This window comes from Pleuronectes platessa, chromosome 19 (genome assembly GCF_947347685.1).
Source record: "Pleuronectes platessa chromosome 19, fPlePla1.1, whole genome shotgun sequence".
Taxonomy (NCBI): Eukaryota; Metazoa; Chordata; class Actinopteri; order Pleuronectiformes; family Pleuronectidae; genus Pleuronectes; species Pleuronectes platessa.
The window spans coordinates 17802542-17830197 of NC_070644.1; the positions used below are offsets into that span (position 1 = coordinate 17802542).

At 44.2% G+C, this 27656-nt stretch overlaps 1 protein-coding gene across 1 annotated transcript; it reads right to left on the minus strand.

Annotated features, from left to right (window-relative positions):
• Positions 1 to 1563: 1563 nt before the first annotated feature.
• arrdc1b (arrestin domain containing 1b) lies at positions 1564 to 26406 on the minus strand. The gene is made up of 8 exons (XM_053410994.1): positions 26247 to 26406; positions 11163 to 11273; positions 7741 to 7791; positions 5921 to 6075; positions 5488 to 5670; positions 5194 to 5370; positions 4610 to 5069; positions 1564 to 4398 (listed from the first exon to the last, which is right to left on the minus strand). The coding sequence occupies exons 1-8, from the start codon at positions 26362 to 26364 to the stop codon at positions 4334 to 4336; spliced, it is 1320 nt and encodes a 439-aa protein (XP_053266969.1). The 5' UTR covers positions 26365 to 26406; the 3' UTR covers positions 1564 to 4333.
• Between the last annotated feature and the right edge of the window lie 1250 nt (positions 26407 to 27656).

Sequence of the window (27656 nt, forward strand, 5' to 3'; positions counted from 1 at the left end):
GAATATCAACGACAATACAACAAGTTGAATGAAAGCTCGGAGTGTTTATTTTTACTTTCGGCTGAGTCAGGGCGTTAATTCAGATCTGCCCCGCTCGCCCATCTGCACGGTTCTTTTCTTTCAGTCTGTCGTCTCGTCCGTCCATCTGCTTCACTGAGGCATGAGCCAGTCTGCTCCCACCCCCTATCTTTTGTTATATCTATTTTTAATCCATCCTTTATTATATATTTGTATATTATATGATGTTTGACAGCATTTAGATTTTACTCTTTTTTCATCATAATTGTTCATGTTTGTCTCCTTGAATCTGTGCTTTGAAAGTTGTTTTATAAATCCAGTTTATTTTCATAATCATGTATCTATCTATGTTTGCGTTGCTAATATTTCTAATACATGCACACCTTATGTTTCACTTCTATCACTTCTAATTATGGATTTTAAGTCTCATAAAGGCAATTATAGATTTATTCATATAATGTGCATTGTAACATTTTCAGCAGGAAGACAATCATTTTGCTTGTGGGGATATATCGAGCCAATATCAATTTATGATGCCAGATTATTTTGGATGTTTTTAAAATAATATGCAATGTGTTAAAGGTAAAGTTTTTAGAGTTTCCCCCCGAGAAGTACACAGTGGAATTGGAGGTGAGTGAGTAGTACAGGACATTGTCTCTAATCATCAGGCCTCAGTGGTCTCACAACTGAAAGTGAAAATGTGCTCCATTGTGTTCATGACAATGCAAATGCTGCAATGCAATTCTCAGCAGCTCCGTCACCCACCTGTTGCTCTGTGGGATATTCTGCTGTCTCCCTCTGCTGGAAGATTCACCTCTTTACACGCTGGACTCCAATCTGTTGACAGCATATTGTGGGTTTGCAGCACATTGAACAGTTTAAAGTTACAAATGCCTAAAAGTAATTTTGCTGATATATACAGAGATCCTATAAAAGCTCCATAAGGTTATTATACATCAGAGCTGTGTGGAGCGACATATTTTCAACAGCAGGCCCTCATCATGAGATAATTAAAAAACATTTTATTCACCGCCACACAAACACTGTAAACCCTCATTTGCATGATGCCAAATAATCTGGATGGGATGTTTATGTCCCTGGAGCCAGTTTGTGATGTGGTTGTGCTGCGCGCTGCAGTTCGACTCAGCAGATGTTACCGGCTGAGTCAGATCCCCACAAGTGCCTTGTTCACTTGTGCAAAGAAAGTAAACCACAAGTGTACACGCTCAGGGTGTCATCGTGTAAACCGTGATTTCAATTCAATCCAAAAATATTTATAGGACACGATCTGTTTGCGTATAAATTCCCTGAGCCCCACCTGAAAGTATCTGAACCTTTGAAAACCGGTATCTGACATCTTTAAATAACATATGTGTATTGTGTATGTATACTACCTTAGTTACTATAGACATTGTGTTTCTCATTACTAATTTATATGTATTATATTATATTCATACTAATATATATCATCACCTCTGTGAGAGTGGGCTGGCAGGTAAACACCTACACACTTCTATCTATCCATCAACAACAAACACATCTGAATTTCATTATCATTATTTCTTTTATTGTTATTCTGTACAGTACAACTTTGATTCTGCACTGTGAGTTGAAATATTACATTTACTGATCGAGGTGCTGACATTATATCATCTGCATACTGCACCTGTAAACAGTTTACAAGTAGAAAAATACAAAAACCAGACACCACTTATCTATGTGTGTGATGAGGAGAGAGAGAGAATGAAAAACAAACAACTGATCAAATGGGGCTTCACACTGTAAAGCTTTTGAACCTTCTGGTGGAGAGCAGATCTACAGAATTAGAAATGATTTAAAAGAATAATAAAAGGCAACGTGAACTTAAACTTCAGGGAACCAGGCGGTTGCTGAAGCGTCCTTGGAGATGAGAGGAATTGCACATTTTCTAAAACAACAATAATAATAACAATACTAGTAAAAGTGAAATGTTCAACCAGTTGAAGGTCCAGTGTTTTTTTCTCACTGTGTTTAAAAGCTACATTTGTTTACATCAAGTGCACTTAGCACAGTCCACAGGAGAGAGCATCACAGGCTCCTGTAGGGGGCGATGAACGTCCACAGTGTTTAAGGCATGCATTCAGAATAATGTCCAGCCACACTATTGTTAAAATCAAATTTGTGGAGATTTCACATTAAGAACACGTGGCAACATGATCTTGAGTCAAAAGAGAAAAAAAACACCAGAGCATATTAACGTGATATCGTACTTATGTGTGGTGGAATACGACCAACACACCAACGGACACACAAACATTCAGTCTTAATTGTGCTTACGGTTTTCAGTGGCATTAGTTTCCCACAGGAACGCAAAGAGTGTGTGTTGGGCTTGGCCTGATGAAAGTAAGAATATAAGACACAATTAGACAAATCTAATATAAAAAAACCAAGTAATGAGCTGTTATTTATGACATGTGACCAAACCTTGTATATGTGCAAAACAAAAACTTTTCTAGATGAATTAATTTGGACAATGGTGACACCATAACAATCATAAAATGACATTTTTACTCAGAGAATAAAAGCAACACTATGCAACCTTTTGAACTTTAAACAGCAGCTTCCTTCAATGGAATAGGGATAATGTTCCTCTATAGGGAGAAGTTATTAAAAAAACAGAGTTTATCTCAAATATTCAGCAGGAAAATCTTAAATATGAGGAATTCTAAACAGAGTTTGTTGGATTTGCTAAAGTGGCAGCAATTGTGGTTCTGGAAGCCGGGGATTATGGGTAATATCCACACTCAATCGGTCAATCTCTATTTGTGGCTGCAGGGGGCGCTGTGGCATAGTGTTGCTTTAAAACTGAAATCATGCAGGTAAAGAAAGAAATTACTTTACCAGAAAATGAAACACAGAAACTCAGAAATCTATTTGAACTGTTGCGTTTGAGTCAAAACACACACAGAGTCAATTGAATTCACACACTCAGACACACACATATACAGTAGAAGAGCACATTCACAGAAATCCACACACTCGGAGCACTTTTGTGCAGCGTCGTGCACATGAACGTTTATCATCTGCACCGATGTTCATCTCAGAGGATTCTCTTCTCATTGATGTTGCACTAAAAGAAAGTCCAGGCAACACAGAGAGAAACAATCTGTGGCCTCACCGGACTGAAACAAGGATGCACAACAACTGAATCACTTCTAAAAATGAAGTCTGTATTTGCCAGCTCTGCTCAACAGACAGTTTCAAGAAACAAAAATGTACATTTATACAACCGACGTCAGATGGTGCGTTGAAGACTCAGGTATCTCAGTTTGCACGGCTCATCACTGCTTCTGGACCAAGTTGAGAGGAAAGCGTTTACCAGCTGTGGCCACACGAGGGCAGAGGAGTTCTGCTGCAGGGACATGAGCCTCATCCGCAGACAAACTGTCCCCAGAATACAAAACTGCTCTCAAAGCAAAACCTCTCAGTTACCAGTCGACACAGGGTGGCAGCACACTGTGTCTACCTCTCCTTGGTTGAATTTCACATGTTCTCAACATAACATATATTTAATAATTTATTCATTCATGCATTCATGTCAATAAAGCAATCAAATAGACCTTTGTATTGTGAATATTTTTACTGCTACCCGTGTTTAAAGCTACACAACTGAGAGGTTTTACCTAAGACATTATTTCCCTGTTGGCAGGATTTGAAAGATGAAAAGATGAAAGGTCCAACACACTGGAGATTGATTGGTTTGACACACAGACCAGGAGCTGTGGCTGTGAGCTCTCCTCTTGACATCCAGCATGAAGACACCTCGGCCTCGCTCGTGGTGAGGACACACACACACATGGACGAGCAGTGGGCAACAGTAACAAGTGCACAACTAGAACGACAGCACAAACAGTAAAAAGGCCAACGCCGGGTCCTGTCATAGCCCCAATCATTTTCAAGGCATCACAGATGCAACGATTCACTGATGACCAGATAAAAAGGAGGAGACAACATGTCCAGCCCCTGAAATCCTCGAGAAGCTGCGCGACAATCCAAAATCTGTCTTTTAGGCACAGTGATAAGTCACCTGACTCGACCTGCAGGGACATGAGGGGAAATTAAAATTCTTATATATTAAATACAAGATATGATCCCTTTTTTAATTATTAGAGGAAAAAGAAGGATAAAAAAAATCTTTGGGGTGCTGGAGAAGGGGATGGGGGTGTATACCATCCATCCTCTTTCACCCAGAGTGTCTGATTGTTCTGATTGGTCGACAGGCGAGTGCAGACAGGTGGGGGTGGGTGTGGTCACGAGGCTTCATCGCCTGCTTCTCCTACTGGCGGCCGGTGAAGCTGGAGTCTGCGCTGCTGCAGCTTTCCTCGTAACTGGGTGGAGGCTCTGAAACACAGAGATGACACTGGTCAGTAAAACTGGAGTCAAGGTCCAGTGTTTCATATTAATTACCTAAAGTGAGGACATACCACAGCACCGTGACATAACAACTTTATCAGTTTTTAAAGTCGTTAAATTTACGACATCTTGACGTAGTCGGCCGTTACACTGATAAACTGTGTATGACTGTGTGTGTTAGGTCATGTGAATGACTCACCATGAGGGTAGTCCCAGCTGCTGTACTCTGGAGGGAGAATGAGCGAACAGGAAGTGGGAATAGGAGTCACGTCTCCCTCGGTGAAGTAAGGTATGGTGGCGCCGGTGGACACGCAGAACATCTGAGCCGACATGTCTGGTCGCCGGTGGCCGGGAGGCAGCGCTGCACCTGGTGCTTGGCCGAAGGCGCCGGGCGACATGGTGACCGGCTGACCGGAGGAATCCTGCTGAGAGTGGCTCTTGGTCGGGATCTCCTCGCTGGCCATGCCCGCGGCACACAACCCCTCATCTGGCTCGGCCGGCGGGGCACTGGGTGTGACCCCCGCTGCGCCGGGTGCGATGGCCCCGCCGCCGCCGCGGTTTGGAGTGGAGGGAATGGTCCTCGATGGAGAAAAGTTCACAGCGATGTTGCCGATGTAGATGGGCAGAGTGACGACTGCGTCCGGAGACTTGAGCGACACCTGTAACAAGGAAGCATAGGCCTGAATTAGGTTATTATTAAAGTGTTATATCATTCAGGTAGATCCCGCCTAAAAGAATAATAACAAACACTTTTAATACAACAATTGACACGCGTTCTCTGACCTGTATGAAATACTCGATGTCTATGAGGCTGCAGCCTGCGAGCACCGACTGAGGAAGAGGAGGGACGATGATCTGCTCCCTCCACTCGGCGTGTTTCCCTGCCTTCACGCCAGCGCCCTCCACCTCTGCGATGGTCCGCAGGTCAAACAAAGGCCGCTTGGTCTTATAGGTCACTTTCTGGTGTGAGAGAAATGCAGACGTGACTATGAATATGTTATGGAATAATGTTTACAGTCTTCTTACTTCCGCAGAGGAGGTAAAGTTTTCATTTTGGTTGGATAATCCGGTGTGTACCTGTATGAGGCTGGCCAGTACACATCCCGTGTCCTTCCCAGACTTGTTGTGGATTTCAGTTGCCAGCTTGATGACCTGCCCGGGGATGTAGCCCCTCAGGTCGCTGCGTGCTTTCAGCATCAGGGTCCCGGTCTTCACCAGCAGGTAGCTGAATTTCTTCGTGGTCACGGCGTAGCTCAATTGCTGCAGAGACAGAGTCGCAGGATAAATGTTTGCTTGTGCATTGTTTGGCAGTTCAGCAGGTTTCATAAGCAGGCGTTGTGCTGGTAATCTATTCCTGCACAGCTCCGGAGAATCAGGAAACTGGCAGCCGTGACGGGAAGAGCGAGAATGATAAGTGAGCGATGCAGCAGAGTGAAGGGGAAAATGAATCTGGATCCTTTTCTGCCGTGAAGTCGAATAAGACGCACAGATTTGTGCATCGAACACTTACTTCAATGTCCGGCACCTCATTGAGGTTCAGCAGGTTGAGCAGGTAGAAGGGTTTCTGGGCTTTGTAGTCCTTAGAGAAGCGGGGGGTGTCGATGGCGGCCCGCACGCGGTAATTAATCTTCCCGAATGGACCCTCGAAGGAAGTCGGGGCAGCGACTGATGAGCGGGAGGAGAAGAAGACATCATTATCTCTGCCAAGGAGGTTATGTTTAAACCCAGGATGTTTTGTTTGTCAGCAGGAAAACACATTTCCACAGAACTCGGTGGAAGGATGCTCTCTATTATAGTCCCATTAGGGGGATGGGGAAAGGGCTAGAATAAAAGTGTTGTCCATGAGGGCCTCTATCAGAGCTGTAAAGATGTAGGGAGCCTTTCAGACAACACACATCTCATCCTGGAAAGGGACATAATTTAGTTTTGCACTCACTTTGTTTAGGAAACACCCCGGAGAGAGATACCATCTGACACTGTGATCGGTAAAAACAATCTGAGTTTAAATCCCCAAACAAATAAAGGGTCATTAAAGTGTTGTCAAACTAAAAGCCCGGCAGCTCTGTGGCACTGCTCCTTTTCCCCCTTTTCCCTCCCTGATCCTCATTCAGATGTTAATGTGACTGGAGCCGATGGCCGCTCCGCAAGACACATCTGCTGCTGCTGCCGCTGTCAATAAGAATTAACCAGGAGAGGCGGGATGTTGTTGTTGTGCTGCAGACATCTTGGCAGCAGACGCCCTGACGTGGTGGGGGGGGGGGCAGAGGGAAGCACCGGGCCGACGCTCCCTGGAGACACAGCAGACTGAGCAGCTCGTGTCTGAGTCTGGTGAAGCCCGACGCAGACGAAAACCTCCCTCTGACTTTTTCAGTTGCTATCACATGTCAAGACGCTGACGTCATTTCAACAGGCAGCTATTTCCTGCTTTTAGGAACCATTGGAAACACTTGTTGATGTGCAGGTCTAAAGATGTCGAGACACTTACGATAAACTGAGCAGAATTTGTTTTAGAAGTCACTGTTTCGAGATGATGTTTATGATTAACTTCAGGGACCTGTGAACCATCAGCTGTCAATCAAGACCCTTAGCCTTGTATTTAAGAACTACTTAAAAAAAGAAAGGAAATACTTAATGTAAATTCACTCAGCTTTAGCAGAGGCATGCGTTCCCCTTCATATTGAATTTCTTTTCAAGTCTAAATTAATAAAGTCAGGTTGACTGTCTGGACGTGTAAACTGGACTTCAGTGATGATAATGTGAGTGTGTGTCTGCTGCACCAGTAGTGGTCAGTAGGCGACACCTCTCTCCTGAGTCAATTATCACAACATGGTAGTCAACAGTGCCCCTGTGCTGAGGCTCCCAGCTCTGACAGAGGAGGGGGGACAAGCATGGGTGCATGAAGAGCAATTAAACAGTGACTGCACAACAGGAGAGAGGACTATAAATAACCTGAACCACCCTATGCTTCAGCCCACGCCTGAGAGAGCACAAGATAACAGACGCTGCACCGGGTGTGTGTGTGTGTGTGTGTGTGTGTGTGTGTGTGTGTGTGTGTGTGTGTGTGTGTGCCTGTGCCCTCCCAGGTGGCGAGTGTGTTCAGCTGATCATATGATCGTATTGCAACACAATGACTCGTCACACACTTTCACACAAACTGCGTGTCTGCTCTGTGTCGGAGACAAAGGGCGGAGATCAGAACAGGTTATCAGTCCTGCATGCTCCTCCTGTTGACGTCTTTGTGGACTTCTGATAAAGCAGCTCAACGAGAAAAACAATTACGTGAATGGAGGGCGTGACTTCGAACATGGAGGAAGGAGCACTTGCACTCACCTGGAATAAGGAACTGGAACGGGAAACTGTGTTCGCCTGCCGCCAGAGTCCCTGTAACAGAGGCAGGTTAATCAGTGACCCAGTGGAATGAGAAGGAATGTCGTGATAAATCAAACAGTTTTGTGTGTTTATTTGACGACACACGTCTTGGTAAACAGGAGATGACCCGGAGAGGCACCCAGCCTGTGGGGCCTCATCCACTTTCCCACTGGGATGGAGTTTCTGAGACGAACAGGCGTTGCCGTTCGAAGGCAGCCAGGACGAGGTTTCTTTTGTAGGCGAACAAAACTTTGCAACCGAAACCGGGTCAGCTGGCGTCACGGTGAGGAGGTGATAAAGCGTTGTGTGTGTGTGTGTGTGAGGGTCAACACACGAAGCTGGAGCTTTTCCCAGCAAAGTTAATAAGTGATTTACAATCAGCAGCGATCAAACCCCGAGATTGAGGGGGGGCCTCTGCTCTGTTACAATTAACAGACACATCTGGTTTCATTCTACATTTTTCACATTGTAAACAAAGACTTAAGATCCCTGTCTAACTTTTCTGTGCCCCAAAGACCAAAGAGAGTAACAAGCTCAACCAATCATGAGTCACTCTAAAGTTTGTTCCATGTCCCGTCAACTAACATGGAGGAGGCGGAGTTTACGACCTATACTGCCACCAGACACCAGGCTTCACCGATGTTAATCTATTCAACACACATTTGCTGCTCCAGTGAAATTTGAAAAAAAAAGCTTTCATACTTGTTTACTTCTCAAGGTCGATTAAATTGGATAACAGTAACATAAGGAGCCAATCAGCTTCTCCATTTCCCTGAGAGCACCTTGAGAAAACCAGGTTAATAATTCTCCAGTGAGCCAACAGCTCGACTAAATTGTTCCACAAAGCGACATGTCTCCTCTCATTAGGGACGGGCACACAGCAGTTTCCGTTAGTCTCAGGTTCCTGAGGGGAAGTGCTCAGACTGTGTGTGTGTGTGTGTGTGTGTGTGTGTGTGTGTGTGTGTGTGTGTGTGTGTGTGTGTGTGTGTGTGTGTGTGTGTTCATTTGCATCATGTTTACATCTGGTGGAAGGATTCGTGCTCTGAAGCAGTGCAGGGTGCGACAGACACTTTATATTATACACTCCTCTGAGTGTGGTGCTGAGCAGATGCTAGAGATACACAGAGGAAAAAAAACCTCTCTCGATGAAGGAGGAACAATAAAAGGAGGTTCAGGTTACATTATAGGTTTTATAGGCCAAGCTGTTGAATGAATAATGTGACATATGAGAACTCTTGAAAACTCAAACGGTCTAAATATAAAGCTGTCGGTTGCTAAAACAAGTCTTCATCGGAGCCACAGAAACAGTGCAGCATTGGGGAGTGTGTGTGTGGGGGGGGGGGGGGGATGAAGAGTGGACTCTGACATCACTGCTCTTCACTCCTCCAACTGTCAAGCATCCGTGGTATAGCTTATTATCAGTCAGCCACAGACAGTGTGGCTGGCTTTGTGTGTGTGTGTGTGTGTGTGTGGTGGTCTTCCATCACCCTTCCTCTCTCTCTCTCTCTCTCTTTCTCCCCGTGTTGCTCGGCCCTCGGGGGGCAGAGAGAGAGCAAACCCATTTTCGGAAGACAATGGGATATGGAAAAATGTCAGAGATAAATGGGAACCACAGAGGGAGGGTGTGTAATGAATTATTTACAGGGAGTGGTCCTGGTGTTTTACACTCGGTTCTGTCTGTTTGTTATGAACGTGCTGAGGTGTTTAACGAGTTTTACTGTTGCTTCAAAGTTTTCAACATCCATAAACCCTCATATCTATAACTAATAGGTTTTGTAGACCAGGCTGCCCTGGATCGTAGGCTGACTGTTTTTTATTCATAACACAAGTTTTGAAGACAAGCAGCGGAACAGTGCCTGTGATTCAGTATTAATACTAAACTGTTATTTTTAGAAATAAAAAAACTTTCCTTCTCATTCAACAAACGAATACCAAACTCCACCAATATCTAAAAAACTGTGAATTTAGTTATTTAGAAATGTCTTGTTTTCTTTAGTTTTTTCCAAAGTTAGTTTACCTTACTTACTTTTCTCTGAATCCCTTCTCACTGTCTATTCTCTCTCCTCTCGTCTGTCCACTACAGATTTACAGATATACATGCACCTCCCACCAGTGTTTAGGATGTAAACTGATGTTTATTGCACATGTTGAGGAACAGAGTTAGATATTGAATTGCTTTGCAGTGTTTTAACCAGCGAGGATTTCATGCTCCGAAGACCACCGGCAAGTTCCACAGTGCAATTTTGCATTTACAGCAGATTTCATGCACACACAGCACATTTCCACGTCTGGCTGTGGGGCAGTCTCACGCAACGCATACAAAAGATGGAAGATCCCACTCACAACAAAAGGGTCGTGTAAGCTCTGGTTTCCACAGGCGAGCCGGGCCTCAGAGCAGCAGGGCGGAATGATACCCTCATCGGACGCTGCTGGACACTGATAACCACGTCGAGCTCAGAGAGGCGGCGTGCAGACGGGGAGGTGGACTCATCCCGACAGGGGACGGTTCCTCTGACTGAATGAGGCTTTTAAATCCTCACTACAAGGGCTGCATAAAATCTCTACTGCTGCCATTGACAGATTAAGCCTGAATGCTGCAGCTGATTTCCCATAAACCAGATGAGGAGTGAGGTGGGAGCGTTCACTCATGTTACACGGCTCCGTGCTGACAGGGCTGTGGAGGTTCTGACATCTCAGTGCTCGCAGATAAGAGAGATTAAACCGATCCTTTGTTACAAATGTACATGCAGGATGTGAGCAGAGAACCTGCACAGTCACATGAGTGTGTGTTGTGGTGTTAAAGGACCATGCTTCTGTTTTTACAGGTCTATAAACTGCATGTTTTCCTTTAGCTTCCAGGCAGCCATTGGTTTCCCTTCTGGATTAATAAAGCTGCTTTTTAGAGATTCAATTAACTTGGACATTTTTCTGCTCATGTCTGAGTCAATTGCTCCAAACATTGTGCAGAGTTTTTCCTGTCAGCTCCCCTCAGTAAAATGTCAGCCCAAATATCTCAGAATGAAAAACAGGAGACGCCGAACAAGAAAACAACTTGGTAAGACGACAAGATTCGAGAGCTTTTGGTTATCATGGCCAAAAATACATTATGTCCTGCCGCCTGCCTGTACTAACCAGATCCCTTATGTGAACGCTCTCGACAATCTACTGCTGTGTTGTTCACATGAAGAAAAAAAAACGTGAAAATGTAAAAACCCATTATTTCTGACATTTCTGGGAGTTCATACCTGAAAACAATACGCAGAAGACTATTTTAATGTTTCCACGAATAAAGAGCTGCCTGGAAAGTAGGAACGGTGAACCAAAACATGAGGTGATTCAGAGAAACACTAAAAATAAATCCATTAGGATTCTGCTGCTGTCACCTTTGTCAGCAACAGACAGTGTGCTGCTGAAGTACTGCTCCTCCAGGCTCCAGGAGGGTTCGTTCATTTTGTTGGAGATCCCACACGAGCCCTGACAGTTCACCTTGATGGCTGAAATAAGAGGAGAGAAAGAAAAACAAGATGTCAAGTTCAGGATCAGTTAGACATTCCCAACATTAAAAAACACACGGGGCTGCAGGTGTAGATTAGTCTGCACATCAGTTTCTTCACTTAATCTATTTCTGTTTTTGATGCATTCTTGCACAAATTACTAAAACCGGGGTATATGACATTTATGAATTGTCATTTTGCAACAAAGGTGCTTTCATAATCTTAAGGAGGTATCACTATCACTAATGTGACGGATATGAAACGCTCCGTGATGCTGACATCACAAAACCTACGCTACATGTTGGCAGAGCTTCTCAACCGAAAGCAGCTCGGGAAAAACCCAGACTGGCAGCTCAAACATCTCAGAGAGAAGTCTCACTAAATCCTAATGGGCCCCTGTCAACAATCAGAGGTGAGGAGGAGGACCTTTACCAATGGGCTGCTCTGAAGCCCAAGACGTTAAAGAGGTTGAAGACGTGGACGATTCGGGTTTGACTGGTTTGGACCATGATGATGAAACAGCGAAAGCTAAAGTCATATCAAGATTCAGTCCCTTTCACAACAGAAGTCTTCTCGACAGGAGAGCGGAGGGAGATCAACAGTCGTGAGCAGTGGAAACAGATCTCCAGGCCTGCAGTGTGACCACAGCCTGACTCTCTCTCTCTTTATCTCTTCATCACACAACCCATACGCTCTCTATCCCTCTGTTTATCCATCTGAGAGGAAATTAAAAACCCTCTGATAATGCACATACACACACGCACACACACCCCCACACACATCATAACGGGGACAGTAAGCAGACAGACAGACAGACAGACAGACAGACAGGATTATATATTGTTTTCAATCTTTATTTATCAGTCCCAGTGTGGAATCAGAATCAAACTTCTCACATGCACCAGTGATTATTTCTAAATACATCTTTAGGCCTCTTGCCTTCATGTGATAGTTGATGGAGACAGGGAGAAAGTATGTCATTTAGCAGTCGCGCTCATTGATTTGTGATAATTTCCTATTACAATGCCAAAAATTCACCTATTGTTATACTCTCCTCGTCTGCGGGGTCCACTAGGTTAACTCTCCTCACAAGATCAGCACAAGTCGTACATTAAAGGGGCACCAACTGTGCACGTGCTCCAAAATGACTCTAAGCAGTCTAGAAAGTGGGTTGATAGGAACTAGGTGTCCATGGGATCCACAGCTGGCAGCCACGTTAAAAAAATGTCGACCTGTTGTCCTCATATTACCAAATCCCTGCACGGCAGTTTTTCCAGTAATATAGAGCAGGTCATCGACTAACCAGCGCTCCTCCAGTCTGAATGACAAAGTGTCCTTGAGCAAAACACTGAAGCCTGAAGCCCTGCATGAGTGTGTGTGTGTGTGTGAATGCACCAGAGTGGTCGATAAGACTAGATAAGCATTATATAAATACAGACCATTTACTACTCAAAAAACCACAACACAATCTGATGTAAAAAAATATCCTGCCACAGTGTGTGTTTAACCAATCACAGCTCATACCAATGCAGGATCCTGTGACCCTGTGCTGGCATCACACACACAGACACACACACACACATGCGCAAGCACACACACAGACACACATTTCCTCAGAGCGGCAGATGGCAGCTCTCTCTACACCAGCAGGACGGTTGGCACAGTTTTTGGGGAAGAGGGAGGGACCTCTTCAGTAAAAACAAAAACTAAAAATCTCCGCAGCTCAATGTCCATTTATTCGACCATTAATTACACCGTGCAATCTGCTCCTCTGGCCATCTGCCTCATTCAGGGGGGGGGGGGGATAAAACCTCCATCCTCCACATCAACAAGACCCGTGAGCTTTCTGCAGGCATCGCAGAACAGAGAAGAGAGAGAGAGAGAGAGACTGTGACGTGATTTGTCTGTTGTGGTAAAGCGAGGAGCTCGGCCCATGAGGTCAGTGCAGGAATAATCTGTTAATATCGAGCAGCAGCGGCAGGAAGAGTGGCAGCGGCAGAGCTGAATAGAGTGTAGTTGCGTAAGAGAACGGCTTCTCTGGCAGAGAGACCGGCTGTGTGTGACTGAATAACGGCCGAGCCCCTCCACACACGCATGGAGCCAGATGGATCAGTGGTGGTAATGATGTGTTTCATGAGACCCTCATCCACACAGGCAGGAAATGTGTCACCAACAGTCCAAACCTACATTGAACCTGGTTTTTGGTTTGTATTTTAAAACCTCTTGATTTGTAAAACCTGTGTGAATCCATCATGTCAGAAATGTTTTAAATTAAGGGTTTTTTTTATCATCATGTCTTTGATATGTTATAATGACTACAACCTTCTTCTTCTATTAGTTAATGATGTCATACTGATCCTCACCAGTAACTAAGATGTGAAGACGCCCTAAAACTAGTAATAGCTGCCAAGTATGTCTTCACACTGGTGATTGGACTAAACTGAAAAGAGCCTGAGCAAAACTAATCGGGCTGTTATCTATCTTTCTGTCAATTTGAATAGATCTCAAACAGCAAGTGCAAGAAGCTCTTCACCAAATTCAGAAGTGTACAAACTAGAATCTTAATGCAAACTCAACCCCGCTGAGATTTGGTTCATTTACTGAGGCTGACAACTTCCAACTTGCCCTCGCACCAGCAGCGATGGATTCACACCTGGGAACTGCCAGCACAGGAATCTACAGCAGGGGCCAGTTTTCCACAGAATAAACCACAGCCCGAGGCAAACTGACACTCAGACGCAAGAGAGAAGCCGGCAGCGGAGCGTGCTCTGACTCAGCAGCTGTCTGGATTTGTTACCAACACACTGGAGTCGGTCCAGGTCCTCTCCACGCTTCAATGGGAGGTTGGTGTAGGCGGAGAGGAGCCTGGTGCTACTACTCATTGTGTTTAGCGAGCTGGACGGGTCGGGCCGACGGATCCAGGAGATGTCAGTACTGATAGCTTTTTCGAGAGCTGGCTGCCTCAACACGACTGCTGTGTTTCGGTTCTCTGTGGTGAGATCAGCCATGGTGGGTCGTGGAGGAAGTGTCTGGCGGTTGAAGGTGTGGTTCTGATGAGTCAGGTGATTCGCTCACGAGGGTGAACTCGGATTAAATCAGTTTCAAACGCACACCCTGGTTTTATTGCACTTGGCACAAACAGACTGAGCAGAGGAAACCACAAACCTGTCGTTTCGACCTCAACAGTTGATCATGTATTATCATGCTTACACCTGGGCTCTGATTGAAACTCTGGACTATACTGGTGCTTATACAATAACTTATTTCAGTAGCTACTCTGACCTGGAATCATACTTTACGTTGAGAAATATGAACATATTTTTCTATAAACCTCTTTTTCTAAAATTTAACCTGAGATTTTGTCCATAAGTTTTACTATCGGTCAATCTACCAGTTATCTTTTACAACTACTGACAACCAACAGTCCTTAAAAACTCTCAAAATATGATATGTACTATAAAATGTAATTGTAACCAAAGCAACAAATTCTCACATTGCACAAACTGGAACCACCAAATATTCGGCAATAACGGATTATTAAAAAAGTTAAAGCTAAAGTTATCTACCAAAAGCAAATACCTGTGAGTAATACATGAGGGTCAAGAGGAGATAAGAATACAACTGATTTATACCCTTGGGGAAATTCCAGTAGTGACTCACTAAAAAAAACATTACACCAACAATTAAATGGAAGTAATTAAATCAAACAGGGGTCACACTGATACAAAATATCTTTACAAACAACAACAGCAACACATAAGTGCTGTAACGTCATGTTAAGGTTTATAAAGCTATTCGTCTACCGTGTCCTCATTATGCCTTTAATAATATTTTGTGGTTATTTGTTTTTGTTAAGTCATTGATGCCAATTTCCTCCTCCACTGGCTCCGTTCCACTTCCCCCGAGAAAATGTGGCAGTCACACAAAATTTGTATTTGCTCTTTTCCAAACATGGCCGAGTTTATTTACAGAAAAAGATTTTTACACTCTATGCATGGATACAAACAAAACGCAGACTAAGAGCAAATGTTTAACCACGAGGCAGTAAATGTGCCTGTGGGGTGAAACCATGAAGTCAGAGTTTACTGCCTGTTGCATCACTTCATGGGAAAAAAGGAGTCGCCTTTGGAAGCACAGATTTTTTTTTTCCCCCACTGATTTCTCCTGAGTCTAATTTCAGGTGATGGTCTGACGTGAGTTTGAGGTCAAAGATCAAAGCCGAGCAGGAGACAATTCTCTGGCTCACAGCAGATGGGAAAAACACACATCTTTACAAGACTTAGGATTTCACGAGGTTGCTCAGGAAAAGGCCGTTTGAACGACTTGAATAGATCAACATTCCTCACATGCACTGAAAAGGCTCCTCGGACGTCATTTAAATACATTCCTGCATAATGAGGTAGTGAGACGTCCAGAGCAGCGTCAGTGGGATGAGTCCGGGTGGTTTGACACTGAAAGTTCTGTCGACACAAACCACAAAAACATGACCTAACGAAATCTAACTGATGTGGAAATAATGATGCCAAACTAAGTTAAGTTAGTTTTTCAATGTTCCTTTCCTCTAGTGTGTTGTTTACTTCTCCTAAATACTGAAGTTCCTGAAATACCTCAGTAATTCGGCCAATACTTCTGCACCATCCTGGTAACTGACGTTTACATAATGAATCCCCATTGGCTGACACGCCCCCATAACAGAGCCAGGTTAAAAAACAGAGGCTGGTATTTCCAAAACTTGCTGACCAATCACAACAGAGGAGGCTGCCTGGCCAATCAGAGCAGACTGGGCATTAAGAGTCTTAAAGAGACAGGAGCTTAAACAAAGACAGAGGCTGACAAGAGGAGCAGCAGCAATGGAGAGTAGGAAGAAAAGTGATGCGTTTCAAGCATGTAAACCTTTTCAAGTAAGTACACAAAAACAATTATGAACATGAATATGAGCAGAATATGTCGCCTTCAAGGAAAAACTAAAGGTTAAATGTGTGTTATCTAGACGTGGTTAGTCAAATTGTTTTGTGTTAAACCAAACTATGGTTAGATTGTTCATGAGAGATAATATTAATATTTCTCTCAGGTTAAAATCACAAAACTGAAGATTTTCCTTTTCGTTTTGTTTGGACAGGTCTGAGCTTCAGACAGAAACAAAGCTATTTTTCCTCTTGTAGCATTGTCAATAACAATAGTCATGAATGACATGACAGGAAAATACACTGGCAACATTTCTAAAACCCTCTGTAAAAATGATTCCTCATTTCTTCCTCAAACCCCAGAGGTCCGAGCCTTCGCCCCCCCGTGCCAAAGGACAGCCGAGTAATCCGAGGCGACGCTTACTACCTTCATTAAATCTTTAAGTGCTGCAAACAATTAGTCCCTCTCACTTTTCCAGCGTGTCCCCTTATCCTCTTTCCACTGCCTCCCTGTGAGACATGTCAAACACGGCCACCTGATCTTTCGATCTATTACTCCTGACTGGAGTGACTGTAAGGGAATCCCCTGCAGGACAGAACAGAGGGCGGGCTGTTCCCTCAGACATGTCCTAGGTAACCTCTCTGTCAGGTCGGCAGCAGACAGACACAGTGCACTGAGACTAAAGCCACAGGAACTAGAGATGGAATTTCGGGTTTGATGAGGCTAGCCTTGAATAAACCAGGTTATTGATACAGTCAACAATTCAAATTAACTATATTAAGCTTCTCAATTATATGATATATTCTACTATGATCAAGTTCTTATCTTATTTTGTTGTGTTGCCAACCGATATGAAATCATGATTTGACATACCCTTTATTTCACAGACTCTAAATAAAGATGTATGATGTGTTTCCACTTTCACATCTTACACAAAGAGAAGCCAAAATATCACGGATACAAGCGCGGCCATTTTGCGTTTTTCATGTCATTTGCAGGCGGAGTCAGAACCCATTCCATCACTGGTTAGACATACAAAACCAATGATAATGAGAATAGCGCGGCACTGAACCATGCAAATAGCTGGAATAGAGTTACAGCCACGTCAGGTTACGTCGACGCGAAAGAGCAGCAGACAGCACACACGTGTACATTTTTGGTCTCCTGCAGCCGTGCACACCAGAACATCAGGAGTGAGAGATATAAGAGGATGTTATTTTGGCTATTTAAAGTCCAACAAGAAGCAGATTAGCGTGCACTGCAAATTGTGAAAACACGTTCCCACAAAGAGGTAATACCAATCATCTGTTTTACCATCTAAGGCAGAAATAGTGATTTGATTTATATCGTGATATCGACTGATGTGACTTTTTTCCTTATCGCCCAGCTCTACACACAACTTATCTACAAGCATTACATCATTAACCGGCTGAAGGACTCTTCCAACCCTGTGGTTTCTGTCAAGCTTTGCAAAGCTTTGTGACCATTGATCGCTTGATGCTGTTTAGTGTTTGCATGCATTTTAAGTGCATACACATCTGCATGAACAGTACACACAAATCCTTGTAAACAGTGTGTGTAAGAAGCTTATCCCTGCCGAAGTTACATCATAAAACAATCAGCAGATGTGTGATGTGTAATCCCTCCCTCCTCTGCACTCTGCCTTTCAGGACAACAGAAACATTACCCGTTGGTAATGCAGCTGCTAAATATAAATAATCATTTGATTCTCCAGATAGTTTCTTGTGTTTCATTGTCTTGACGCATTACAATGATTGAACACTGCCTCTTCCCGGGCTGGGATGACTTTCGATGGTATCTATGTCAGCAGTGACCTACATTTTAGCACCAGCCTCTTCCTCATAGCAATCAGCAGCGTCCTCGGTTGACCTGATCTCATTTGACTGGTTTGAAACAAAGTGGTTTGGTTTGGAACTCATGATGAATCGGGTTACATCTTTAAAAAAACATCAAAAACGAAAATTTAAAGGACCTGAGAAAGAAGGAAACCAGAAGAAAGTGCGAGGCAGAACTAGACGGCACTTAGTTGAGACAGTTGAGAACAAGAGATCTGATTGTTATGAATCATAGACCAAAGTTCAGCAAGAGTCAGCAGTTGTCTTTGCCCTTCACATGTAGCGAATAGAGAAGTAGATTGTCCAGGTTCAGAACAAGTGTGGAGGTGAGGGGTGGAGTCTGGGTGGAGCATGCAGGAGGCAGGAAACATTGTAGACGGCTGAAATCATGTTTTTACAGAATAGAACATCAGCACCGACATCTGCTCTCTTCAAAAGCTCTCGAATCTCGTTCCTGTCATTGGGCCCTGAAGTACATGAAAGTGAACTGCATGCTCTCACATGAGTCAACAACCCCCCCCCCCCCCCCCCCCTCCTGCTCCCAAAACAAATTCAATATAACGCTTTGGGACACACTGTTTGTGTTGTACCTCCGGCACAGTTATATTTACACTGCTCCACACATGTTTGATCAGTCGTTTAGAATCAGCTGACGCCCGACTGAGACACTCTGACCTCCGTCACCAGCCTGAATGAAACTGTCGCAGTTAAATCCCAGCTGACTGAACAATGCTGGTGTGTCTGAGCGGCTACAATGGTTCTTCTTGCTGTATCTGCAGCTGCAACAGCGGCACATGACGACCCACGGTATCTGACTCATTAGTACCATCCACTGACTCGGGCTGCCGGTGTAATTAGTGACTAGTGTTTGGAACACACGGTCCATTATTAGGAGCTAAACTTAGCAGAGAGGCAACTCGCTGTCGCTGCGGTTGTTTTGGAGAAGGCCGACATGGAGCGGCGTTAAAACTGACAAAATAAACGACCTTTACTCTTTAGGTGAAGTGATTGTAAACTTACAGCCAACCTCTAATTCATATAAAAGTCTAAATATACATGTGCAGCCAAAAAGCAGCTTCTTCTCTCCCAGGCTGAAGTTTTTTCTATCTTGAGTTTCCTTCTTTTCAGGCCCAGCTGACAACTTTCTCACAAGAACTACATCCTGTCTGCAAACTGCTTCTGCTCTTTTTTCTCATTTTACCGCACAGGAAGTGAGACAGCGCTTTAAAGCGGGTGGAGTTGGGGTGTGTGCCCATCAGGAGGAGAGACAGAGACTTCAAAAGACAGGGGGGGGGGGTGGATGGATAAGTTCAAGGGGAGCCGGAGCAGCTGGTGCCAAGATTTCCATTTGATTCACAGTTTCTATGGGCACGGTGGAGAGTGATGACGTACACATGTGGATCGATGCCACCAGCCCCACCACAATGAAACGCAGCAGAGAGAATGAAGTCGCTTTGAGTCAGACTGAGGAGTCATGTGTCAAGGTCCTCATGTCAGGACAAAAGACACCAAAAGTCAGAGGGAATAAAAAGAAACCTTCCTCTTCCTTTTCCAGATAATTTATTCATTCGCTCGAGTCGTATTTTTTACCCTGCATGTCTCAGTAAAATCTAATTAAACAGACAAAGAAGAAGAAGAATGCCGTCACTTTAGAGCCAGATGTGAGTGGGTGTTTCATTGTTATTAAAGGAGCTTATCAGAAACACTAGTAGCTGAAGTTCCATCTTAAACAATAGACGTTTGTCATATTCCTCACTTTACAGTATGTACTATAAATCACTTTATGGGCTGGTGTGTGAAACTATGTCCTAATAGTCAGGAAGCAGCTCCTGTGGATTCCTGTCACTACCCCATCGAGGCAGTGACGTGAGGATGTACTCGTGCCCCCGCAGTCTAGACACTCACAGTGAAACCTCAGCCTGCAGGGACGTCTTCGTGAGCCAGAGAGAACAGACACTCATACACTGGATTCATTGATCTATTCTGTATCTATTTCCACCCCCAGCTTTCTCTGTGTAAACACAGCGTCTGATGATCAGCTGAATCCAAAACAGTGATGAATGTGCTGCTAATCTGGGCTACAAGTGTCTTCCTGAAACCAAACCATCATATCTAACGGTCATGTCTTTCAGCCTCGGCTTCACTACAGTCCCTGTGATTCAACTACGTGTGCACTACTCAGTATATCTATACATGCAAAGTCCCTGCTCCTACCTGGATTGCATATCAAAGGTCAAACTGGTTGATAAGACAGAATTAATCTCTCTCGTGAGACGACCCTGAGTCATTCATCACCGTGCCCACATAGTTTCAAACACTGGGCTTCTATTGTTACTTCCTCGTGTGTAAAAGAGTGAACGTGGGGACGCTGCGGTGCAAAGACTTTCCACAAGGTAAAAACTTGTGACAACACTAGTGCTACTGATTTAACCAGACATTTTACCTCTGCTGAGGAGGTTATGTTTGTTTGGTTGTTGGCTGGATTTTGTAAAAACTATTCAACAGATATCCATGATTTTTTTTTGGAGAGGTCGCTAAATTTAAGTGTGGATCTAGGATTTTATTTTGAAAATATATGTTGATTTCTCTGATAATAAAGTCCTCGAATTATGGCTACATCCACACTACTATGTTGTAGAGTCGTCCAAACTGGAAGAGGTGAGATGTATTCAGCTGCAACATGTAACTTCACCACTAGATTCTACACTCTGAACCTCTAAAGTTTTAGTTTCAAAACACACCACCACTATGTTTCTGCTGTCCACACTATTTCAGAGTTTCCAAGCTGCTAACACAGATAAGTAATGAGACACGCTGCTAAGCCCATTTAAGTTTTAAAACTTCGGACTAAAACGACAATGTTTTCAGGCAGCCTCATTCACTTCCTGATTGATTCTTATCGTCATGACTTGACTTCCAGGGCTGGATTATAGATATTGCAAACTCTGTCAGTGACTGTCTCTATGAAGTGAACAGCCCTAACCCTACAGGACAAATACTCTATACTAAAGACATACAGTATATATGACTCTGTACCTAAATCTAATATTAAGGTTTAGCTATGATAACCATTACAATCTCAGCAGTCGCATTTCTTCCAGATGAGGGGAACCAAACCTTCTTAACATTAAAAAGGTAAGAGGTTAACGGCTTTCATAACACAGATAACCCACTGGTGACTGATTACACTCCCACTCGCCCGTCTTATCTTGAGTTACACTTAATAAATTCTTTGCTGAACACAGAGCAGCTCTGTGGATAAGTCAGGACTTGTCCGGGAAAGAACAACAGCCATGGAGGGCCACACTAAATTGTAGTGAAACCTTTACAGTGAAACTAGGGGAACCAGGATGGGTTAGTATTATATTTACTGCCTACAAAAGCAGCAATTCACAAATCTCCAGCTAAAATACTAATAACACAGTTCAAAGGTACAAAGTGTGTGTGTGTCAGTGTGTGTGAGTGCATACACACACTTGTGGCCAGCTTTACTTAGAGCTGAGGGAGGACTACTCTTGTTTACATAAAGCTGTCGGTTTGTATTACCAAAGATTATGATTGGGTTACAGTGAATGTTTGTGCGTTTGCTGTTCGAAAAGATAAGCTGAGATCCACTGCTGTAATCGAAGATACAAAAGAACAACACACCGACACGTCTTCGTTTACACTGTTGACAACCTAGATATGTTGTTTTTAAACAGGATGAATGAGGCTGTTAAGAGTGAGGGAGTGAGGTCAAGTGGACTCTCACCTGAGGCGACTAATTTCCTGTTTCAACTGCTGCTCCAAACCTCCAGGCTTGTTCAGTGAGACAAGCTGCTTTCAGAGATGCATTCAAGTCTGAAATGTCTTCTGAAGGGGCTGGATGTGAGAACGCAAATGTCCGAGTCGCTGTTCCATCACGGACAAGTTCAGAAACAAACAGACTAAATTTTCTGGACAGTCTGAAAGCAGCTCTACGATCATAGAGCTTCACATGTTGGAGCCTGGAGTAAACTGTCAATACAGAGATACAGAGGACATTCCCTAAGGGTGTCCGACGTTTTGACCCCACTGTATGTCCCACATGAGATGAAATGACCCTACAAGCTGACAGACAGGGTCAACGCAGCAACATCTCCTGTATCAAGTAACCATACATCATGCAAAGAGGCAGGAGGCCGACGGAGAAACAAGAGGAGGCTGAACAGAACAGACAGGTTGGCTACGCCCTCTATAACCTCGAATATATACCTCATCACCTTTAACACAGAGGGTAAGCCCTGCATAGAAGTAGGTGTGTTTTTAATGAAGCCATAGCTGGAGGCAATATGTTTTGAGGTTTGTCTGCCCGGCTCTCCAGAACGAGATACCTCGGGTGCTTAGCTAGGGAACAGTTCATGTTTGACCCAAAGAGTCAAACAGGAACTGACTAGAGGTCAAAAGTCAGAAGGGCATGATCGCCATGATTTCACAAAATAAGGTTTTGCCTATTTCAGTACACATTTACAGATTCGTTAAAAATCTGATCACGCACACATTGATTAAGATACAGTTACACAACTCTCTACATTAACACACTCAAGTATTATTTCAACAATATTGGCTCCATAATTCTGGCTGTTGCTGCTGCAAACTCTGCACGATCATCAAATATGAACGTTATGTCTGGATACAGGTAAGTGGCTGAACGTTCAACATTACTTGTAAGTAATGTGTGTAAGTGGCTTCATTCATGTCTTCATGGCTCGGCCCAAAGCTAATCAATACAGCTGCTGTCTAATGCTCTCCATCATCAATAATACAGTGAGGCGGAGGATTCAGAAAACCTGGATTTGATTGTTAATATCTGTCTGTGTTTATTTTACCTTCCTACCTGGTAACTGTGAACACACCCAACTACCACAGCAAAGCAACGATTATTCGGAGCCACAACACAAACACACACTCACTACAAAGACCTAAAAACAAAACCTGACTGTGCACTAAATATCCAATTATCAGTTTCCTGAACAGGAACATCCGCTGTCAGGACGAGGAGTGGGAACCGTAACTGAACCAGGGAGAAAGGTTGATGATTAACTTTGTGCCTATCAGCTAATTTAAGCTCCACCGTGGCCCCACAGGTGTCAAATGTTTCCTGCTATGCTCGACTCTACAATCAGGATGGAAACAGTCACACGTGAACCTCATCAACTGCCTTCATCAGGCGTCCTCAATCAAATAAAAGCAGAAAAATTGATTACACGAGGAACCATTCACGGAAATAAAAGCCAGGCCAGCTCCTCACAAGTCACAAAAACAGGAAATCCTGCCACTTGAACAAAGTCGACCTGCGCACACTTCGCCCCCCGCTGCAGCGTGATTCAAGCCGTCTGATTGATGCAGTCATCGGCAGCCATGGTTAAGAGGGGTGTGTCACAGGGCACATAATGCAGCCTCAGCGTTTACAGCACATTAACGGATGCTTTTAAAGCCCAAGATGGAGCACAGGGCTCTTCCATTGCAGTAGAGAAGGAGCCAGTGGAGGAAAAACTGAAAACTGATAAAAAAACAACCACCTCATCTGCAACTCCTGTTTTAACCTTTAGTTTCATTCAGGGGATGAAACGTACGTGAGAATATTCTGTGATACAGAAACTGCCACTCCAGATGATGAATGGGAGAACGCTCCGATGCCCCACACACACTGTGGTCTGCACTCAACTGCATGCCAGTAAATTCACATTCATCATGGCTGAATAAGCTAAACTCTCTTGTTGAGAGGAAGCCCTTTGTGGAAGTTTGACAGACTGTCGGTGCAGTCAACGGGTAACACTCAAGGTTGTTGTGTTTTAAAAAACTACTCAACCTATTTCCATGACAATTTGTGGTGGAGCAGGTGGTGACAGAAGAAAGAACCAAGTGTAGCCAACCATTGGATTGCAAACTGCCATTTTGAACTCCAGTGATTGGCATTTTCACCAGCGCCATTTTGGTTCTTTGAAACCATAACATATTTAGAGGAGGAGCTGAGGAGGACACTACACGCCCACCTACACCTGCACCCATTGGACGGTCCTAGCTGTCAATATCCATGTATCCATGTGAGAGTTAGAGCCATTTCCTTATAAACCTCTATAGAAACAGACTTCTTTGACAACCAGTGGAGTCGTCCTCTGGTTGTCAGAGAGAATACAGGTTTCCAGCACTTCTGCATTGGCTTCACATTCTGGATCAAGAGTCTACGTCCATTTTTATGAACAGTAGAACATAAGAGGAAGATTTAGATTTCGGAGCAGATCTGGAAAAACAGGCAGATCCAGGAGGTATTTTTCACTTTCTTTATCGAGGTTGAGGTATTTTCTCTCCGATCGCCATTCTCCTACTATAATGTTTTTGAAAACAGTAAATTGGGTTTACTGTAAAAGGTAAAACGATCCCTGAGGCAGTGTAGGGTGAAGGGCAAGGCGTCTAGCCGAAACAGAATCTGAGAACTGAGAACACAGCGGTCTTCCACACTTTGTGGCAGGTGTGAAGTCTGATTCTTGTCTCACTTTTCGATGAAACGAAAGTGAATGGACAGATTCTCTCCCCATCTATCACCTCATCGTCAGTCCACAACTGTCAGCATCACTGCTTTGATTCTTCTGACTTGGAGAAGCCCCCCCCCCCCCCCCCCCCCCCCCGCTGTCTGGATGCTCTTCAAGCCCCCACGCACCACAGCATCCAGGAATAATGGAATAATGCCCGGTATCAAGTACAGACGGGCGACAGTCATGTGACCTTACAGTGTAAAAGAGCTCAGCAGGAGCTCTGACCGCTGCAGCAACGCCATCTGCTCCAGGTCAGCCAGTGCATTATGACAAATTAATCACTCTGTGACACGACCACGTGGAACTGGGAATCCAAAACATTTCAATTTGGCTATGACTTTATTCTTCTTCTGCTGTTTCACTCATATAAAATGCATCGAGATGAGAAGCCGTCCCATTGTTGTGTCTGTGTTGTGCATTCCCTTCCTCTTCTTTTGAATTTTGAGCACTTCCCTGTGACGCACTGATGATGAGACATGAACTCTTTAAATCATCTTCTCCTTCCAACAGAAATCTCCCAAACAACAGGGCACTTTACAGCGGCGCTCTTTATTTACAGACCCAGTCAATTAACATACCTCCGAGCCAGACTCTCCTGGAAAAAGTGCTTTGGCTCAGGTTGACAGCAGACCCCCATTATCAGAGAAGAATCCCCACAAGGATCACTTTACACACAATGGATTCTTTGTGAGCATCCGTGGTAACCTCGGAGAGCCGCTCTCCACGACCTGCTTCTCCCAGTGTTACCAGCTAGTCCCAGGAGCTCCTCTGAGAGGTTAGAGCAGGGCTGGACCACACAGCCCCAAAAAAATACATATCAAGATACATGTCGTGAGCCGATATCGATAATTATCGCGATAAATAATAAACGTTATAATTCATTTTAAAATCTGAGGTCGATCAATTACTGTATGTGGTCTTCCTCCTTACTGTGCTCACACTATGCATTTAAGCAATATTCACCTTTTCATTACATTTTACTATTGTTGTTCTTTTATTGTTTTAATGTTGATTCATCTGTTTTGTCTGGTTTCTTATGATTTGGTAACTTTGCGATTGTATTTTATTTCGCGAAGCACTTTGTAACAGTGTTATTATGACACATATAATATATATACATAAACTATGTTGTCATCATTATTGATATGATTTTAATGCCCAGCCCTGAGTTACAGTAAAAGCTGGAGATTCCCTTCCACACACACAACATACACAAGAAGGTCGTTATTTAAAAAAGGGAAACAAAGTCTGTCTACAAAACTCCTGTTGTTCTGCTTTTTCAGACCAAACAACAAACGAACATGTTCTCGGCTTCGTAGAACAAAACAATACATGGAAGCAACATGTAGTCGGAGGCAGGACGTGCTGCAGGATGTGGGTTTCTCCCCTCAGCGGCTGAAATGGCTCAAGAGCCGGGGAGCGCACAGCAGCGGGAACCGAAGCCCCGGAGCCCCGCACCGGAGAACATGTTTCCGGGAGGACCGGAGGAGAACCACCACCACCACCACTCGGTCCTCACTCCGCCCGCGTGCGTGCTCACACCCCGGAGGCGGAAAGTTTGTCCTACCGGAGCCGCTCTGGATCTGCGCGCAACGCGGGCGAGAACCGCTCGACTCGCAGCCGGAACCGAACACCACACAACCAGCCGCCCCCCTCACCTTTGTACTGCAGCGGGTTGCTGGTCCGGATCTTCACGGTGCCGCCGATGGACTCCCCGGGGCCGTACACCACCTTGTTGCCGCTGAACGTGATGTCAAATTCCTGGAGCTTCCCCATGACGCCGCCGCTCCGCCGCTGCGCCGCTGCGTCTCCGGCACAGAGGAGGCGACGCCGCGCACTCACCTGCTGCCGCGCGCTCCCGTGCAAACCACTGACGTCACTGTGGCTGTTGACTGGCAGGAGGGAGGGATCAAATCTGCTTGTTTTATTTTTTTAATCATTTAGTTCTTTGTGGCATATATTGACTGATATTAAGGTTAATTTAATGATAATAATAGTTGTGGATGGATATTTCCACAAACTTCCTCCAGAAATCTGTAACATTACTATTGTTTCTTAATATTGTAGCTATTACAAGTGGTATTTATCTATTGATTTTTCTATTTCAGATCTCAGTTCAGTTGTACAGTGGTTCCTCGATGTTACGATGCACTTTCCTGGATCTGTTGTACATGTAATGCATCTCTAATACTAGGATCTATGTAGTATTAAAGATGCATTTTGGTTCTAGAAGTTTCTCCCCAGAGACAGAGCAGGAAGTTAAAGTCTTCACCATTTCCTGTCCAGCCTGGTGGAGATCTGCAATATGGAGCCAAAGTTTTCATTCACAACACAATCTGAAGGGGACTAATTCGAGTTAGTGTATTCCGGGGCTGAGATCAAAGTCACACCACAACAATAGAGTTTGAGCATCAAAATGTCTCACAGTACGTCACAACCACGTCCCATCTCTCTGGTGACTTCCTGTGGCCAAAAGCACTTCCTGTCAATTTCTGTTCTCGAACGTGCAATTTGTCAATGGCTGAAGCAGATGTGGAAGTTTTGGCTGTTGTGCATTAAAACCTCACAGAGAAATATATTAATCATATTTCCTTAACTCGTAGTTTTCACTGTGGCGCTTTAAAATGTTGCATTTACCAGAAAAGACAGATATTTATCTCTTCCTCTCTTTTTCTCATCCTCTCATCCGGCTGCTAATAAAGCTCTGAGACATATGTTTGCCATGACGACAGACAAACACCGCGGTGGTGTCTCCATGGAGATCTGGAATGCTGTGGCATCTGATCCGGTCTTTATTATCGTTTTTTTTTTTCTTTTCTGTTTTGTCTGGTCATGTTGAAAAGCCTCCTGTCGAACAGTTTGGGTGATGAGTCACTTTGACACTGCCAGGCTGAGAGCGAGGGATGATCATATGTCAGGAAGTAAGAGGATAAGGACGCGGAGGCCATATGTCCAGAAGATGAGAGAGTAATGACGTCACAGACTCATTCATGTGTTTTCTGCTCCATCTTTTGTTGTTGCTCTGACCTCCTGTCAGGTCTGAGAGGGAGAACTGAACGTGTTTGACT

Coding starts and splice junctions, on each gene's coding strand:
- arrdc1b (XM_053410994.1), bottom strand. CDS start 26,364: ATGGGGAAGCTCCAGGAATTTGACATCACGTTCAGCGGCAACAAGGTG. Junction 6,076..7,740: donor GTTCCAGTTCCTTATTCCAG/GTGAGTGCAAGT, acceptor CCCGCTCATCAG/TCGCTGCCCCGACTTCCTTC. Junction 5,371..5,487: donor TACTGGCCAGCCTCATACAG/GTACACACCGGA, acceptor CTCTCACACCAG/AAAGTGACCTATAAGACCAA.